This window comes from Spermophilus citellus (genome assembly GCF_964194105.1).
Source record: "Spermophilus citellus genome assembly, chromosome: 15".
Taxonomy (NCBI): domain Eukaryota; kingdom Metazoa; phylum Chordata; class Mammalia; order Rodentia; family Sciuridae; genus Spermophilus; species Spermophilus citellus.
Window position 1 is genome coordinate 63,847,528 of NC_138195.1, and position 20,468 is coordinate 63,867,995.

Below are 20,468 nucleotides of genomic sequence, written 5' to 3' on the forward strand. Positions count from 1 at the left end.
TTCTACTTGATCTCTGCATAAACGTGGGAGGTCTCTTGACAAATCTATTGGGTCCAGATCTCTGGTCTCTGCTTAGGGAACAAGGTCATTCAGACTATGCATTGGTCCCTACAAGCCCCTCTGTGACTCTGCTGTTGTGAACATAGTTAACCCATCAGACCTGCGTTATTGCAGACTCTTGCTCTGTGTGGTTAGGGAATAAGAAAACCCGCAGCATCTCCATGTCCCACAGCAACGGCTGCAGTCAGACTGCTGCAAGGAGCCTACCTCCTCTGCCACCACAGGCAAAGCGGGGGAGGTATTTAAGTGACCTGGAAAGCTTACCATATGCACCCTGGCTGTATATGTCACCTGGGGAGCTTTTAAATAGCCTGGGCCACACTCCAGGTGCAGAATTTAACCAGAGTCCTTGCAACTGGGAATCAGGTGTCCAGTATTTTTAAAGCTCCCCAGGTGATTTCAAGTGCAACAGAGAACAAGAAACTCTGGCTTAGGATCTGATCCAGTTGTAGGCATCTCCCTGCCACCAACACATTTCCCTTTGTGAGGTCTCCTCCACATCTGATCACTTTGAAGTGTTCCTGGATGGCACCTCTTCCCTGCTGTGGATCCAACTGAGCCCTAAGGCATCCTTTCTCCTCCAGCTTCTCTGCAGGTTGGCTCCATTTTTAGCTTGCCATTCCACATCTCCAAGAAAGGTACCATCTTAGCCCAACTCACTGCGGACCATGAGATACCGCCTGACCTAGGGATTGGCTACTCAGGTGGAAGAGCTGAGCTCTCTTGCCCTATTGATCCATTGGAAGGGATGGGGGTTGTATCATAAAGAATACAGCCACCCGGGTCTGCCCCAGGTCTGCTGTGTGTGAATGTGGGGTGGGACTGGGATAGGGACTAGGTGGGACTCAATAGGAACTACAATGCTTGAACATATCTGTTTCAATTACAAATCATAATCAAACATATTTCCTGGAATCCATTAAAAAATTAAGGATTAGCATTTTATCCTCTTTATAGAACATGATATTATGAGTCTTTTCAAGTATGTGTAGGATAATAAAATGGATAGCTTACTCAATTATATTTGGAATGCCTATATAATTTTACACATCCTTATCCATAGAAACTACCATTGAATTTAGAATTAAAGAACTATGATTCTCATCTTAGCAGAGGGATTGTTTTTAGCTTTTACAAGGAATTTTTTAAATTAAAGTATAATCTGCATAAAGAAAAGCATATATATATCACAAGTGTACTTCTCAATGATTTGTAACCAGTACCCAGATCAAGAAACATTATCATTATCCCAAAGACACCAATGATGATCTTCCAGTTACAACTGGCCTCCAAGTTTAATCACTGTCTTGACTTCTACCAGCATAATTTAATTTTTTAGTTTTTGTTTTATATGTAATTGCAATCATGAACAATGAACTTCGTTGTCTTCTGGCTTCTTTCCTTTTTTTTTTTTTTTTTTTTTTTTTTTTTTTAGCATAAAGTTGTAGTGTAAGCCAGAGGTTTTAGTTTGAAATCTAGATCAACAAACATTTTTTCAACCAGGAACTGTGCTCCGAGCTAGGGACACAAAAACAAATAAGGGTAAATCCCCGCTCTAAAGAACATTCAATCTAGTAATCTAGTAATGATCGGAATTTAATGTAAAGTGAAATCCTCTTTGTTCCACAAATATTTGTTCAGTATCTGCCATGGGCAGGCACTATCACAGGTGCCAGGGACAAGCAGTGAACAAGCAGACAAAAATTCTAGTGGAAATCCTCTCTTTTATTTCATTGACATGTGTGGGCAAGTTATGCCCACTAACATCCTTTCCCACTGTCTTTCACCCAATTTAACATAAGGGGAAAGGAGCGATGAAAGCTATTTATTCTGGCAACTTGGGGCAGGCGATGATGAAATCTTTGGTCAACCACACTGCCGGCCCTTTGCAAACCCCTGAGTGTGGAAGGCACTTCCCTAGACCTCATTCTGCTTTGTTCCATTGTCCACATCTCTGGTGCTGCTTATACGGGACACAACAAAGACCTGGAGGCTGTGAAAGCCTTGGGATGTTAGCTCACCTTGGAGCAAGGCTGAACATCAGTCATGTTGTTTTTCAGAACCATAAATTGCGAAGAGACAATTACCAAAGTAGTGATGGGTACTAAACCTTCAGATTTGTTTGATAACTATAGGCTGCAATATACATCCAACTGATTCATATTTACTTTTCAGAACCTAGCAAATTATTTGAGCATAAAAGTTGTGACATCAGAAGAAGGGATTAGAAGAGAATCCAACACCACCCCAGGATTGACAGTTTAGGAAGAAATGCAAGTGAGCATTTCATTTTGTTTCCCATCTTTATGGAAAATTTCAAGTTCATATAGAAGCAGAGGGAGCAGTAAATGCCATGGATCACCTTTCAGCTTCAAAAATAATAAACATGTGCCCAGTTCATTTCTAACTTCCTGCTGTCCTTTTCCTCTGATTATTTTGAAGCAATGCTAGATGCTTAGATAATTTAATGCCTAGATAAATTACTCATGAATGTTCAGAAAGTGAGCTTTCTTAATTCGAACCCCTTTGGTTAACAAACTCAGAGTTGAAGTCACTTAATGAATTAGTGACACTTATTTTTAATCCCTAAATATCCCAAAGTAAATATCACCAGGGTTTACTAACAGCGTAATGATTGTACATTGTATTATTGTTATATTGTGCAATGCACAATCCTATTATTTGGCCTAAACATACCTCTTAAAAGCCCTTTCTTCAGAAAACTGAAAACAAACTTTCCAAAAAAGTTCAACAGGGGTGGAGTCAGTGGACTGAAGTCCTTCTTCATCAGTGATTTCCAAACCAGATCCCCATGGATTTTAAAATTGCAAATAAATTCATTCAAGTGAAATTGTTTCTTCCAACTATTTAATCATAAAATGGTCTAACTTTTCTAAGCCTCCCTTTTCCCACCTTCACCCTGTCCTGTTTTCAAATAAGGCTGTTCATCAATTCAGTGTCAGTGGCCTGGCTGCCATGAGATATCACAGCATTGCTGAGCATAGACATTAATTTTTCTAAGTTTCCTATGATTAAAACACCAAACCACCATTGTTTTGAGCCATCAGAAAGTTCCAGAGGTTTACAGAGCAAGTGCAAAAGATTTTCAGTGTCTTTGTGATGGAAATGTGCAAAATGTTGACATGGCTGCATCTGTTGTCATACCTGCTCTGCTTGTATCTCAATATGTTACCCAGGGCAAGTGACAGTCGTCGTTGTGAGGAGTGGGACACAAAGCACCCCTTCCATGAGCATTTGATGAGGAGACAATTAAGAGTAAGAAAAGCTGTGAAGGTTATCCGCATAAATAAAACTGTAGAAGACAAACATCTAGATGTTTCTCTGTGTGCAAACACCACTCATTTCTCTCTGAGAGATAAAAGCAGCAAAGATTGACAATCTGTCAGTTAAACTCTTTTCATTGTGTGCTTTTTCTGGGCAGGCTATTCACATCGAACTCCTTTGATGTGATCAGTGATGATGCTTTTATTGGTCTTCCACATCTAGAGTATTTGTAAGTAAAAAAAAAAAAAATGTTCTCTCACATGATGATGCAGGACAAGAACTCTCAAGTTCCCGTAGCTATCTGACCAAAAATTTTGTAACCTATTGCAGATTCATAGAAAACAACAACATCAAGTCTATTTCAAGACATACCTTCCGGGGACTAAAATCTTTAATTCACCTGTAAGTATGAATGTTGCTGTTACTTTTTAAGCTTGCTGATGGACAATGCAGTCAATCCCTTGTGATTAAAGCACCCACTTTATGAGCATCCATGAAAATTTAAGAACCCAAATGATCTCCCTCTATGCACACTTGCCATCTCTCTGTCATCTGTCAGCAAGTGTTCAGGAAATTGATTACTGTTAATATTTCTAGCCTAAATCGACCATAATTAGAAAAGTGGTCTAATGCAGAGAAATTACATGACTAAAATAACTTTCTTATTATCTACATCATTACTCACTTCATGGATAATTATGGGTTGACTATGTACTTTAATTTGATATTGGCTATTTTTCTTTTTCTGCATAAGCTCTGACTTTATATTCATTTAAACCTAATATAGCCATAGGCAATGTCTACAGAGTACCTGAGCAACTTGTTTACATATGAAATAGTTATTCCATAGGTCTACAGCAGTCATTCTTAATAGGTAGCAATTTTTTTCTCCCAGGGAACATTTAGCAACATATAGAGACATGCTTGCTGGTCACAAGTAGGGGATGTAATTGAAATCTGATGGATAGAGGGCAGGGTTGGACCTAAACAATCTACAGTGCAAAGGACAGTCCCCTCAGCCAAGAATTATTGGCCTAAAATGACAGAGTGGGGAGGTTGTGAAACACTGAACAACAAATTATACAACTTGTTTCTTCTAGCTTCTTCAATCTTCTACACTTGTGCACTTCTACACATGTGCTCACACATACACGCACACACGCATACAGACACACACACAGACATATTTTTAAGGAAACTAGTAGAGCATAGGAGGAAAAGGCATTAACATTTATCGTGTCAGTTAATATGCTTTACAACATTTTTCACTGAGCCCTGTCGATAATCCTGCCAAATAAGCATAATAATCTCCATTTAGAGATGAATGAACTGAGTCTTGAAGGGAGTATATGACTAGTGGACAGTTTAGTTGTACAGTTATAAGAACATTAACTCAACAGTTGAATTGCCCTGGCTATTCATCTTTTCCATGACTGATTCTCAAGTCATTCCAGTATGTGTCTTATCAGTTTTAGGTAAAGATGCAAGAGATACATGTGTAAATGTCATCCTGTCATCCTTAACCTGTTCCCTCATAGCACCTCAATTCCACTTCTGTTCTAGGCCCTGGGGGTAGCAAGTACAAAGCAGATAAAAATGCCTGCTCTTTGCCTCTACTTTCTAGTTTGTCTGTGTGGTCTTCTTGGTACCAGGAGCCATTCTTTCCTGCAGTTTGGTTTGCAGCAAGAGAGTATTGATGGCCAGATTTTGTTAGTTTGTTTGTTTATTGGTACCTAGAATTGAACTCAAGGGCACTCTGCCTCTGAGCTCCATCCCTGGTCCTTATTATTTTTTTGTTTTGAGACAGGGTCTTGTTCAGTTACCAAGGCAGGTCTCAAACTTGTGATCCTCCAGCCTCGGTCTCCTGAGGAGCTGGAATTACAGGCGTACGCCACTGTGCCCAGCCAGATTTATTTTATAAAATCATGTCCATATATAGTGATTACAATAAAAACAGCCTTTGTAATACTGCTGTTCATGTCAATGATACGATGCAAAAATGGCTGGGAAACAAAATGAATATTATGCAATTGTATCAGAGTTCAACTTTTCCAAACTTCATTTTCAGACAAAAATAAATAAAAAACAAATTTGTGGAAGGAGAAATGGAAATTCATGACTTCAAATTGAGATCCACTTGATTCACATAAATACTATCCAACACAGCCCATGCCCGTGGTCAACATGGGGGTAGGGGCGCTGCAGGAGAGAAATAAACCCAGTGACCTCTCTAGCAAGCTGAGATGATTTGCCCAGGTGCATCTCCTCTTCAGGCTAAAGACCTAGACCTTCACTTGGATTTCCTGCACAGATCAGAGAAAATATTCTCCCTCCCTCACCAAGAAGGAAAGAAGAGGAGGGAAGACGGAGAAAAATCTGTATAACACCATATTGGATACACATTTTGCTTGACCGGAAGCTATTGTATCCATCAGATGAGGTGAAAATTTATATTTGGGTGATGATCAAAACGCTTTTATGATGGTATAGAAACTATAAGTGAAATTGGCTGGGCATAGTGGCTCATGCCTGTAATCCCAGCTACTCTGTGCACTGAGGCAGGAGGATCACAAGTTCAAGGCCAGCCTGGGTGACTTAGTGAGACCCTGTCTCAAAATAAAAAAATAAAAAGGGAATATAATTTAGTACCACTAAGCAGCTAAGCTAGTGAGGATTGAACCCAACACCTCTGGGTTCAACCCCCAGTACCAAAAAAAGAAAAAAAGAGCAGTGAATTTACTATCTAGGAACTTTTAAGCTCAAGGGCAGCCTCCCAAGAAAGGGGCATGAATCTCAAGGGTCATGTGAATACAAACAGTGAAATGGAAGTCTCACTCTAAGCTAGTGCTGCAAGTGGGAAGGAGGTGTGGTAACAGGACAGGGGGTAATGCTTGACTGAACCAGGATGACCCTCAGGTCTTTAACTAACATGTAGGAGGTTGACTCATGCCATTTCCAGTATTACACTGTCAGGGTCTAGAAGAATGGAGTGCCATATGGTTCATTCTAAACAGTTTCTAGGATGTGACTTATACTTTACAAAGGGGTATGAACCACAAAGAAAAACAAGATCCAGTCACACCCTAGAGGAGCTCATTCTAGCAAGAGAAATTAGACTAAACAAATATTTTCTCAATGAATGCCTTTGTCTCCAATCTTTCTTCTTCTTATTATTATATTGTTCTTCAAGGTATATTTTCTTCCTTCCTTTCTTCCTTTTAAGGAGAGATGAGTAGGTAGCATTTGAATTCCCAATGTCCCTCTGCCTGCAAGTTCACTTTCCACTATTTAACTGCTTATAAATAAATCTGGCTTGAGCCTTTCGCTTCCTTTTTAAGATTTTAGGCTTCAAAAATACTCTTTTCTCTACTTTTGGCCAAGTCTTCCCCACTGAAAGGCAAATATTCAAACAGCAAGGATTTAACACCTTTCCCTCCGACCTCCACCTGCTGCAAAGAGTTTGCAAAGCTATTTCATATTCTTGAATTTGTTGCCGTCTCCTGATGACCTAATGAGACAGTAGCACTACCCTCCCCCAGTGAATGTGAACATGGGGGAATGTGTTCAGTTCAAGCTACTTCCCAATAGGAGCACCAAAGCCAGAAATTTCCCAAGGTCTTCAGCAAGATATCTTGAGATATCTCTACCACTTCAGGTAGAGCAGTACCAGAAAGTTCTCATTGAATTCACTGGATCTTTCCATGCGGTATGATTTGAGGAACGAATATGACAGAAAATAAATCAAACCTGAAGCTAAGAGACCTGCCCTTGAGTTTCCTATAAAGTCCCTATAAAATGTATGAAATCCTAGGACTCTCTCTCAATTCCTTTATTGTGAATCACTGTCCTAATACCATGTTTGTGTATTAGTCAGTTTTTCTTTACTGTAGTGAAATACCTGAAGCAGGCTAACTTTGTAAGGAAAAGAGATTTGTATAGCTCACAGTTGTGGAAGGTTCAACTGTGTGGTACTGACATTGGCTTAGTTCTAGGGTTGGCCTTCTTGCTGGCAGAGTCCTGAGGTGGCACATGGCATCACATGGCAAGACACTGGGAGCATGCATGTCTGTGTCTGGTATCTGTCTCTCTTCCTATAAAGCCATCAGGAATCAATCATGGGGGCTTCACCCTAATGACCTCACCTAAAGGCCCCGCCTCCAAACACCATTGTCTGATTAAGTTTCCATCTTCTTAATACCAATAGCCTATGATTTTGAGAATTAAACTCCTTCATGAGTTCTGGGACAAACCATAGCAGCATATTTAATTTTAATGTTTTAATAGTTTAATGTTTGAATTAGTTTTTCTGATGACTATGTATTACATTTTTTATCAGGGAAAAAAATCAATAAAAACTAGTTTATGGCCAATGATGACAAAATCTCTAAACATTATTATTGATTTCCATTATACTTACTGAGCTTTTTCCCCTTGGGTACCACATAAGTGTCACTGTGGCTAAGGCCCCGTGGAGCCAGGAGTGTTTGCATGAATGCATAATTATTTGAAGGAAAATTGCCCTCAATCTTTCCATGTTGTGGGGTAGCAACTATTGCTCACCTCTGTGGCTGTGAAGACCATAGGTAACAGTCCCCAAACTCAGGAGGCCTGTGTGTCCCCTATTAGGTAGGCAGGATATCTTCATTTTAGCTTTCACATTGAAATAAAGAGGTAAATTGAATTTCACATTGAAATAAAGAGGTAAATGTAAAGAGGTAGTGGCTGTCAGGGGATTCTCAGTCACCAGACTGCCTGGGTTCAAAGCCTGGGAGACCTTGCCCAGGTAATTTAGCCTTACTGTGCCTCAGATTGCTCATGTGTAAAAAGAAAGGTGATCATAATCTGTTAAAATGAAAGTGAGGGATAACAAGGTACTCAGGAGCATCAGGCTCCTAGGGTTGTTTTGAGATTAAATGAGTTAGTATCTACAAAATGCCTAGAGAAGAGCCTGGTGTGCGGTAAGCACCATTGTACAGGAAGAAACTCAAATTCACCATCTAACCTCTATTAGTCCTACATCAGGATTTCAAATGCCGCAGTGTACTTATCCCCTTTAAACATTTCCTGTGAAATTAAAATAACTGCACTTGAAGTGCCGCAGGTTCAGTGAGACACAAACCCAAGCTGAGAATCCGCATTGCAGGGGGGCTGGGAGCGCCCCAGATGGCTGTGGGCGTTGCTTTCTTAGCAGCACAGCCCCGTGGCACTGAAACAAACGTGCTGTCTGAGCCAGTGTGGTCTGCCTCAGAGAGAAGACTTTCCAGTAGGTTCCATAGTCATCATCAGAGGTTTTCTCAGGTAAACCAGCAAACACCAAAGTGGAATGGTGTTCTGCTTTGTCAGAACTGCTGGAAAGGAGTGGCTGGCTGGCTGCCTTGGAAAATGCTTGACTCTACTCCAGAGTTTCAAGGCAACTAGATATTCCATTGGGCGATACCCTGGGTGTTTTATTTAATTTAATTTTTACTTTTATTTATTTATTTTTGGTACTGGGGATTGAATGCAGGGATACGGTAGCACTGATCTATATTCCCAGTCCTTTTTTATATATTGATTTTTTTTGAGACAGGGTCTCACTAAGTAGCTCAGGGTCTGGCAAAGTTGATGAGGCTGGCTTCAAACTTGTATCCTCCTGTCTCGGTCTTCCCAGTTGCTGACACTACAGGCATGTGCCACCACACCCAGTTTTCCTGGGTGTTTAAAGGATGTTTCTTAGGTAGACTCTGAGTTGAAGTCACCCTTTCAAGAGCCTCCATATGGCTGTGAATTATCGCCACAGTGAGGCTGAGGAGAAGCAGGGCAGTCCGTGAGAGCAGGTCCACATGATGGGGTGGGATCTGCCAGGTTGATTGACAAGGCTACGCACTTTCTCCCTAATGCAGTCTCTTGGCACAGCGGCCAGAGAGAAGCACCCGCTGCTCTTTAACGAGATTGGTGCCCTTCCTCTCACCCACTCCAGTCTGCCTTATTTTTCCATTCAGTTCAAAAGTATCTACTGAGGGCCTACTTTGTGCCAGGCACTGTGCTAGGCACTGGGGATATAGTGGAAAGAAAAAACATTCTTCCAGTACTTGTGGCAGAATCCTACTAGAAGGAATTCATAGTAATAAAACATTTCCTCAAACCTCTTTCTGCCCTTGTCTTCAAACAGCTCTACCCTGTCCCTGTTGGATATTCCAGTGCACTCTTTACTCCCAGAGAAACCAGTCATCATCTGTATTGGCTCCTCAAGGATTTCCTGGTGTCATATGATTACTAAACATGAAGCCATAGCCTCTCACAGCGAAAGTTATAAAGGCATGATTTAAGGACAAGAATAGAACATAGAGATCATTCTGACCAAGTGATCATTCGCTTTATGGAAAAGGAAACACCCAAAGCTCAAACCCAGATCTCCCCTTCCTGACCCACGCCATTCCCATGTTTCCTATGGCTGATTCAGGGAGCCCTAGGGCAAGTCTGATACATGAGGGGTTGTCTTGGGCCCAACAGCCTGGCTTTCCTTCAGTCATACCATGACCTCTCAAACACCTTGACCTTTCCTCCTTCATCCTTCTAATTTCTCTTCTCTTACTCCTAACAATGAGGAATTCTTATATTTACACCTCCCTTATGGGTACCACATCTTTTTTTTTCTTCTTTTTTTAGGAGGGGAGTTCCAGAGATTGAACTCAGGGGCACTCAACCACTGAGCCACTTCCCTAGCCCTATTTTGTATTTTTTTTTAAAGACAGGGTCTCACTGATTGCTTAGCATCTCACCATTTCTGAGGCTGGCTTTGAACTTGTGATCCTCTTACCTCAGCCTCCTGAGCTGCTAGAATTACAGGCATGGGCCCCCACACCCAGCTGTGCCATCACATCTTGAGAAGAGAGAAGGATAAGAGACCTGGGGACCGGGAACAGTGACATGGCTCTCCAAAACCACTTTCTCTTGATTGGCTCTGTATTAATGACTGGAAGAAGATGTGACCAAATCTTAACAGTGGTGGCTTCTACCAGGATGATTGTCATTTTTCTCCTTTAAAAAAGAAAAATAATTTTTGTATTTTCAAATTTTCTTTTTTTTAACTTTTTTTTGAGAGAGAGAGAATTTTTTAATATTTATTTTTTAGTTTTTCGGTGGACACAACATCTTTATTTTATTTTTATGTGATGCCGAGAATAGAATCCAGTGCCCCACACATGCCAGGCAAGCATGCTACCGCTTGAGCCACATCCCCAGCCCCTTCAAATTTTCTTGAAGTAGAGAAATAATAATTATGATTATGTGTGTGCCCATGTAGTAGTAGATATATGTGTATATGTGGCACATGCGTGTGCTAGTAAAAGAGAGGACGGACCAAGGCACAGACTTCTCTCTACTAAATTAAGTGGGTTAAGCGCACACCCCCCCCCCCCCCCAGAGCAATGAAGTTCAAGTTGCATCCCTGACAAAACTGGCAGCTTCACTGCACTTCACCACACGAAGTGATGGAGAAGAGAACAACGACAAGCAGATTACCAAAGATAGAGCACGGACTTCACACAGAGCTTCTATTGAGGAAAGGGAATAATAATATTGTTTTGCTCTGAGAGGCTGGAAGTAGAAGAGTAGGAGGAGGAAACTAAGAAAATTCATTCCAGGTATTTTGCTTTATGGTGGCAAAACTCAAGGCAGAGTTGGAATCTGAAGAATCGAATCATCCAAATACCAAAACTAAAGTAATCCTAATCTTAACCTCAAAGTGCTGTGTCACTATCTCTAGCCATTGGAGCAACTAGCAGGCACCAGGTCTCCTTCTTATCACCCTTTTGGGAATGCTGAGCAGCCTTCCTGAAGCCTTTTGCTTCCTGGTACTCTGGCCCTTAGCATCTCTTCCTGTGGAGAATCTTCCCAAAGCCCTCCATGCTCATGATGGATTTGGGAGGCTCCTGGCCTCCCAGACTGCTGGTTTGACCCAGCGCAGGGAATTCATAACAGTGACTGTGAGCCTAAGTTGACAGTAGTCCCAAACCTCCCCAGAGACAGAGAGGGCCTGAAATGTGTGGGAATTTTGGAGGAAACAAGCCAGTTTCATCCTGCAGGAGGTCTCGTGAAAAACATTTGCATGATCTGACCACTCAGGCCCCCAATGCTGACCATCACGGTTATTCCCAGGATAGCTGCAAAGTTTTGGAACCTGATGAATGCAGCTGAGTGATTGACTTAGAAGGACTGAATCCTCACCTGACAGAATGCATGCGTGCACACACACATACACACACACAGAGCAATAGGGTCTTTCTAAAAAGTCAACCTCATTCTTTATTTCTTTTGATGATAAAATAATAATACGTGCTTTCTAGTAAAACTTTGTCACAGTTTTTCTGATGACTATGTATTACATTTTTTTTTATCAGGGAAAAAATCAATAAAAACTAGTTTATGGCCAATGATGACAAAATCTCTTTGGGCTGGGGATGTGGCTCAAGCAGTAGCGCGCTCGCCTGGCATGCGTGCGGCCCGGGTTCGATCCTCAGCACCACATACCAACAAAGATGTTGTGTCCGCCGAGAACTAAAAAATAAATATTAAAAATTCTCTCTCTCTCTCACTCTCTCTCCTCTCTCACTCTCTCTTTAAAAAAAAAAAAAAAAAAGATGCAGAGCTTCATGTATCTTCAGATGTGTATCTTCTCTCCTCCAGGGGATTGCACTCTACATAATCTTCTCCCTCTCTCTTTTTACCTAGGCACCACTTCATGTTAAATCATAGAGTTCTACCTCATTTTTTTAAAAAAAATCTACAAAATATTCCACATTAAGTATGAACCATTATTTATTACACAGTCTCTCATTAGTGGGCGCCTAAGTTATTTCCAATTCTTTGCTGCTATAGACAATACTAGAACAAATCACTTTTCCCACGTAGGCACTGGGTGGATAATATTTCCAATGTCTCCTCACTCAGGAACTGTAAGCACTCTGAACTGACTGTAGCTAAGATAGAGTTCCTTCTCTCTGGGGCCATTTTGTATTTCTCATCTTACCTTTGCAGGTTCTGCTGATCCCCTTCCATATGTTGGAGGCATCCTTCAACCCCCTCCCCCCCAGTCAGCTTGCACTAGAAGGTTGCTTTATTTCAGGGCCTTGGTAATTAATTTTTTTTTTGCAGAATAATTCCAAGGCTTGGTATTGCTTCCCTAAGTCATTCTCTGCCAAGTCCCTCTGCCTGCTTTCCATCTATCCAAATGTGACCTGATGTCACTGGGGCCTCCCTGAGAGTTCCATAAGCTAGCTGACTTCAATTCCCAGGCCTTAGGCATTGGGAAAACCTCCTTTTCATTCCTGGGTCCTTAATTCCTCTTGTTTCTGTTTCTTTATTGAGTCAGATATCCTTCTCAGGCCTGCCATTCATCAAATCTAGACATGAAGGTGCATCCTATCTCCTTTTTTAAAAAACACACGTTCTACTTTTTAAAATAATGTTATTTTATTTATTTATTAATTTTTATGTGGTGCTGAGAGCCTTGCACGTGCGAGGCGAGCGCTCTACCACTGAGCCATAACCCCAGCCCCACATCCTATCTCCTTTTTTTAAAAATTTCATTTGTTCTAATTAGTTATAGATGGTAGTAGAATGCATTTCGATTCACTGTACACAAATGGAGCAAAACTTTTCATTTTTCTGGTTGTACATGATGTAGAGTCACACACATGTGCGGTCATATGGGTACCTAGGGTAATGATGTCCATCTCATTCCAACACCTTTCTGACCCCCATGATCCCTCCCTTTCCCTCCTTTAAAAGCAGCCAGATGTGTCAGTTTTTTATTGAAGTAAGTGTTTTTAAAAGAAAGTTGAGAGGTTTGTCAAGGGCTTTGGAGACTAACAGCACAGACTCTTTTATTTTGCTTTCGAGGGGAAAAAAAGAAAAATATATAACATGTCCCAACTAAAAATGCAAAATTCCAGTACCTGGTGCCCTTTGATGATCATACAACAGCAGCACTTTATTATGTCTGTATTTTGGGAATATGTACACATTTCTCTCTCTTTGATACTATTGGGACTCCTTCCTCCTCATTAACTTTGATTAGAATCATTGTAGTGATTCAGGGAAGAAGAAAGAGAAAGAGAAAGGGAAAACAATTCCCGTGATAGGGCAAGCACCCACCAAGATGATTAAAGAAGATGGCTGGATGGGTATTTGTGAGAAAAAAAAATTTTTTTTTCTGAGATGGAATGTATGAGACTAAAAGATTTTTTTTTTTTTAAATACAGAAAAAGAAGACATACACTCTAGAGAAAAGAAAGGATGTACTGGCCAAGAGACAGAGCTGTTGGTACTGTTGATTGGAGGCTCTGCTGAGCTGTAGAGCAAGTCAGGAGGAGGAGAAAAGAAGAGGAAGCCTAAGCGAGAGGAGAGAGGGCATTGGAGATGGTCACCATCACCAGTTTAGGGAACCATCAGTTGAGATACATCTCCTAGACCAAGCATCTGAGGGTGTGAATCTCCTGCTCTGCTCTGGATGCAATGAGTGGTGCCCTGTTGTTGATTCCTTGTTGTTGTTGCCTTGAAGCAACACAAAGTGTTACCTAAATACTGAGTGGGTGTTGAAACAAAGAGTTCAGCAATTGAAAATACAACAGCAGGAATCTGAGGAATACCCTAGAAGAAAAAAAAAAAGTACTGAAGTGATTTAGTGACTAGACATGACAAAAGGGTCTTATAACCAAGCTGTATCATTAAATGCATTTGTGTATCACTACAGTTTATATCACTCTTTTTTTTTTTTTTTTTTCCAGGAGCCTTGCAAACAACAATCTTCAGACACTCCCAAAAGATATTTTCAAAGGCCTGGATTCTTTAACAAATGTGTAAGAGGACCTAAGAAGTCAATGATTAATCAATTCATTTGGAGTAATTAAAAGGAAACCAGATATTAGTTACTAAAATTTTTAATTGGCTTTGAAATTAAATGAAAATTATCAGATTTTAATTTTAAACTTATATAGACTAGCAAATGAATCTTCTAAGGTATTTACTATTGGCAATTCTGAATCCACAGTACCCAGGCATTACTTTGACAGCATGTGTCTTTCTAAGAAGAGTACTGATAAATGTCTTCGAGTGGGTGGGAAGAAGAGACCCAGATAGAAATTTCAAGATCCCTTTTTTTCTTATGAGATCCAGGAAATGCAGCTGCAAAGAAAAAACATAAAGGAGTCTGGGAAACTGACAGAGTAAGATGAAAGGTTACACCCATGGGTTGGTCAGTCAACAGAGAAATGGAGCAGGAAATGGGGGAAGGGAGGAACATTTGCCTTTTCTCTCATTAGACAGAACAACAACTCTAGGCTTAATCCCCAGGAATTTGGCTTAAGCCCCAGGAAGGGAATGAACTTAATTATTTTTGACCCCTTTTCAAACAAAAGAGCTTTCAAACTTTGACTTTTAAGCCTCAGAGTGAAAGATCTTTGCAAGGAATTTGTATATTTTGCTGTAAGCAAAGGGAGTACTATATGCCTAACCCTCTCAAAAGCAATTTCATTTCATTAAGTGCCTTCCATAACATTAGCAGGGTATTTAAATGTCATAAGTAAAATATAGGGACAAATGAAAGGATATGTGAAAATAAATGATTTTTTACTGTTCAGGTACTTTGCCATAGAATATATATTCAAAACAACTTTTCTTCAATAACAAAAAAAAAAAAAAAAATCTGAGTGAAATATTTTCTTCTAAGCCCAGTATTTAACTTCAAGTCAGGAACCTCATGAAAAACTTCCTTTGTTCCTTGCAGTAGGCCCCAGCCCCTCCTCCACACCATTACCCCAATTCCTGAATGATGGTTTATTTCCAAGAGAGGGACAGAATCAAGTCACTTCCAAGAACGTGCTGGACAGATCAGTTATCTGCTCTGGTTTACAATAGGTCAGAAGGGTTGACACTCATTATTCTGGGTCAAAATGCTCTTGAGATATGAGGTCAGTTCTGGGAAGATGTTGAAAGTTGGATGATGCTCCCTGGCAGAATTGAGATGTAGCTCATGTTTGGGGGGCGGGATCCTCTGTACCTTCCTTGTGTTACTCTAACCCTTGAAATTGTCTTAGTCTCTCTAGGGAATTCCATAATGCATTTGGTCTTTTGGACCTAGTCTGATACGTCCAAATCAAGAATTGTCTTAGAAATCCAAGGATCCATGCCAACCTACCTTTTAGTGAATTTCTTGGTTTCTTGAATGTATCCCCTAAAAGCATTTTTTAAATGCTTGGCATGATGCATTTATTTATTTATGTTGCATGAAGAGTAGACAGCACCTATCTTGAAATTCTATGTGATCAAAAAAGGAAATGGAATTCCTGAACAGAAGCAGTACAAATAAACAAAGACCTTGGTTAATTAGGGTCACATGTGGAAATTTAAGTGATTACAGGCATGAGCTATTGTATGTCTGCATTAACTCTGCTGTGTCACAGTCATTTCCTATTAAAACTGAATTTATAGACTATGGAATAGGATCAGGATTAATTATGTCTATGAGAAAGAAGAAATGCAGATAGCTTACTCAATTTAATTCTGTCCTACGTTTTATCCTCTAGACCTGTGCTGTCCAATATGGTGTCTGCTAGACACTTGTGTTACTGAGCACTTAAAATGTGCTGCTAGAGTAATTGAAGAACTGAATTTAAAAATTTTACTTCTTTTTTTTTTTTTTTGGTGTGGAGATTAAAGCCAGGGCTTTGAATATGCTAAGTAATTCCTCTACCACTGAGGTACTCCACTCCAAGTCCCTTAATTTTTTCAAGTTTAAATTTAAAGACTGTTGGCCAGGGACATAGCTCAGTGTGCTTACTCAGCACAAAATTCTGGGTTTGATTCCCAAAACTGGGGGGAAAAAAGTGTAAAAACTATTTCTCAGTTCCAGTATTAGGAAGACTTTTAAGTACATTTGGAACACTTGAGTATGTGAAACTATTTTTTCAACTGCAAATCTTATAAAATCTAAATACAGATCACACGTTTCTAATGAGAATTTAGCATCTGAATTGAGATATATTATAAGCATAAAATACACAGTGGCCTTCCAAAAATTTAGTATAAACAAGACTGCAAGATATCTCAATAATATTTATATTGACTGCATGCCTGAATGATAATATTTTTCAATGTATTGGATTAAATAAAACATACTATTAAAATTGATTACACCTGTTTCTTTTTACTTTATTAAGTGCGGCTCTAAAAAAAAATTAAGCTACGTGTGTGGTTCATATACTATTTCTATTGACAGCACTGCTGTAGTCTAAGCTACCTTTAAATCCAAAAGAGAGAAAGTGATGAGGTTCCATTGACTGGGGTAGCCTTTAAGGCTGTTCTGTGGTCATTCTCTGAGCCCACATTGAATGGTCAGGCAAGTTCAAGGCAGATCATGGGGCATATGTCATGCCAAGAGGGGCCTTTGTACTGCAAAAGTAGCAGAGATTTGTCTTTCAGGGACCTGAGAGGGAATTCATTTAACTGTGACTGTAAACTGAAGTGGCTGGTGGAATGGCTCGGCCACACTAATGCAACTGTGGAAGACATCTACTGTGAAGGCCCCCCAGAATACAAGAAGCGCAAAATCAATAGCCTCTCCTCCAAAGATTTTGATTGCATCATTACAGGTAATATATGCAAAATCGTTTTGCATCATAAAATTAAAATAAGCGCTGTGGTTTTTTAATGTACAAGAATTCATATTTTTACATCTTAAAAAACCACTTGAGCAATTTAGTTTTTAAACTATGAGCCATTAAAACTTCATGTGCTTAAAAGCAAAGTAAAATTGTCATTTTGCTGTTTTTCTAAAATAACAGTATTTCTTACGGATATTTGAGATTTAGCCAAGGAAAAAAGTATTACTATTAAGTTACCATTACTCATCATCATTTCCTATTTTTGCAGAATTTGCAAAGTCTCAAGACCTGCCTTATCAATCACTGTCCATAGATACTTTTTCTTATATGAATGATGAATATGTGGTGATTGCTCAGCCTTTTACTGGAAAATGCATTTTCCTTGAATGGGACCATGTAGAAAAGACCTTCCGGAATTATGACAATATTACAGGTATGAAAACCCTAATAAAAATTTGAACGGCAGAATACAACAGACACTAGTATGGCAGTATGTATAAATGTGGATGTATAACCAATGTGATCCTGCAATCTGTACATGTGGTAAAAATAAGAATTCACACCCCATTTGAATCAAATGTATGATATATGATATGTCAAGATCATTGTAATGTTTTAAGCAACCAATAAAAAAAAAATTTGAATGGGAAGTTAAACTGCTTTAGCCAAGGGTAACAGGAGAAGATGAGAGATATGAGGGCAGGAACTGAGCAGGGCCAGAGTCATTCAAATCTCAATGCTACCTTATTAGATAACTAAGAATTATCCTCCAAGACTTAATTCCTTCACTTGTAAACTGAGAATAGTACCTAACACACAGGGTTGTTAATAAGATATGTCTCCTTACCTTTCCCAAAATAACTTTCAGGAGCCTCACTAGAGATGGTATCCCTCTTTCACTTTCTCAAGGATTCTTCTTCCTTTTCTCTCCTGCAACCAGTGACCTAAAGCTCCAAAAAAGTTACAAGTATCATCTCCTTCCTTCCTTGGGGGATTCTAGAGCATGAAGCAGTTTTTCTAGAGCAGGGAGCAGTTCACACTTAGAGCAAACCAATTACAGGTAGAGCTGGGGTTTGACCAAACCATTGCTCTAGGCTTTGTAGAGTAGTTCTGGAACCTTGAGGAATCCTAGCCCAAGTTATAAGTTCTGAAACAGCTAACCTGGCTTCAAATTGGGTTAGGCAGTCACAGTTGGCATAGCCTACAATCACATTGACTTGGAAGGCTGAGACAGGAGAATTGCAAGTTCAAGGCCAGCCTCAGCAACTTAGTGAGACCCTGTCTCAAAAATAAAATAAAAAGGCTGGGGGTATAGTTCAGTAGTAGAGTACCCAGGGTTCAATCCCCAATGCCCTCTCCCCACAAAAAAAAGTATTTGGGAAATAAACCCTCATTCAGGAGTTGAGGTAATAGGTGTCGGGGAGGGACTGGGAGTCTATTGGTGGGACTTGGTTTGAATTCCAACTCTCCCTTGTGGTAGTAGGACTTAGCTACTCTGAGCTTCAGTTTTCTCATCTGGAAAAGGAAGATGAAATTTTTCTCTTAAGGTTGTTAGGAAAATGTAATGATATGATTTGATAAAGCACAGGTAAACTCTCAATAAATGGCAGTTTTTAATTAGAATTACTCTGCTTAACTTCTGACATGTCCAGGAAAACAATGTTCTTTTCGGTAAGAGGTAAGAGGACAAAACTCAGACTATACCTGTGTGTCCTGAACATCTAGAGCAGGCTAGGTGTGACATGACAATTTTGCTGCTGGGAACACAGCCCTATGAGGTGAAAAGGTACAGAATTTCAGAACACTTGGGCCATTGGCCTTGGAGATTGGTCTTGCTTAATCAGCCAAGGAAATCTCTTGTTTTAGGCTGATTTTGTTGTATGGCCTCAGCCTGCAGGAGAATTGCAAGTTCAAGGCCACCCTCAGCAACACGTTCCAAAGAGGATGGCCACACAACTAATCTCTTGCTTGTCTTTTCCCAGGCACGTCCACTGTAGTGTGCAAGCCTATAGTCATTGAAACTCAGCTCTATGTTATTGTGGCCCAGCTGTTTGGTGGCTCTCATATCTATAAGCGAGATGGTTTTGCAAACAAATTCATAAAAATCCAGGATATTGAAATTCTCAAAATTCGAAAACCCAATGACATTGAAACATTCAAGATCGAAAACAACTGGTACTTTGTCGTTGCTGACAGCTCAAAAGCTGGTTTTACTACTATTTATAAATGGAATGGAAATGGATTCTACTCCCATCAATCCTTACATGCGTGGTACAGGGACACCGATGTGGAATACCTAGAAATTGCCAGAACACCTCTGACCCTCAGAACGCCTCATCTAATCCTGTCCAGTAGTTCCCAGCGTCCTGTAATTTATCAGTGGAACAAAGCAACACAACTATTCACTAACCAGACTGACATCCCTAACATGGAGGATGTATATGCTGTCAAGCACTTCTCAGTGAAAGGTGACGTGTACATCTGCTTGACAAGGTTCATTGGTGACTCCAAAGTCATGAAATGGGGAGGCTCCTCCTTCCAGGATATTCAGAGGATGCCGTCTCGAGGATCCATGGTGTTCCAGCCTCTTCAGATAAATAATTACCAATATGCCATTCTTGGAAGTGATTACTCTTTTACTCAAGTGTATAACTGGGATGCAGAGAAAGCCAAATTCGTGAAATTTCAGGAATTAAACGTTCAGGCACCAAGATCATTCACACACGTGTCCATTAATAAGCGTAATTTTCTTTTTGCTTCCAGTTTTAAGGGAAATACGCAGATTTACAAACATGTCATAGTTGACTTAAGCGCATGAGACACCAAATCCTGTGGCTGCCATCAGAAACTTTCTACAGTACATGATCTGGATGAACGCAATGCATGATGACTCTTATCACTCTCGCAAATGAATGCCTTTCAAACATTGAGACTGCTAGAACCAAGCACTATCAGTATCTCCATCCTTAACTGTCCAGTCCAGTGGTGTAGGAAGTTACCTTTTATAAGACAAAACTTAAATTGTGTAACTGTTCTTTGCAGTGAAGATGTGTAAATAAGCGTTTAATGGTATCTGTTACTCCAAAAAGAAATATTAATATGTACTTTTCCATTTATTTATTCATGTGTTCAGAAACAACTGCCAAATAAAATGTTTACATTTTCTTTCATATCCCAAAGGTAATTATTTACAGGAGTCGTTTTATTCTTGTTGATGGTATATTGAGGAAGTAGTTTTATACAATAGGATTATATTTGGATGGAGGATTTATGGTATGAATAATGAATGAAGATAAAACATTGAAATTGAATACCCGTAATTTATGAACATGTTTGTCTGCTGCTGTATTGGCTGATTCTGAATAGTCAAAGGTGTTTCCAGAGGTCATGGCTTTTAGGGACACTTTGAGGTGAAATGGTGACAAATTAAAAGAAAAATAGAGAAGTGTTACCTGTTATAAGAAAAATAATTTGAAATAA

At 39.8% G+C, this 20,468-nt stretch overlaps 1 protein-coding gene across 3 annotated transcripts in view; it reads left to right on the forward strand.

The window, feature by feature from the left end:
• LGI1 (leucine rich glioma inactivated 1) overlaps positions 1-20,184 on the forward strand; it is a 33,880-nt gene extending 13,696 nt beyond the window's left edge. Inside the window, exons 3-8 of one of the 3 annotated variants that reach the window (XM_081266949.1) lie at positions 3,503-3,574; positions 3,676-3,747; positions 14,115-14,186; positions 16,807-16,976; positions 17,257-17,421; positions 18,971-20,183. In XM_081266949.1, coding sequence (XP_081123075.1) covers positions 3,503-3,574; positions 3,676-3,747; positions 14,115-14,186; positions 16,807-16,976; positions 17,257-17,421; positions 18,971-19,806 — 1,387 coding nt within the window. In that variant the 3' untranslated portion in view covers positions 19,807-20,183. Of the gene's footprint in view, positions 1-3,502; positions 3,575-3,675; positions 3,748-14,114; positions 14,187-16,806; positions 16,977-17,256; positions 17,422-18,970 lie in introns of all 3 variants that reach the window. The other 2 variants (XM_081266950.1, XM_081266951.1) reach the window with 2 other exon arrangements.
• The last annotated feature ends 284 nt before the right edge of the window (positions 20,185-20,468 follow it).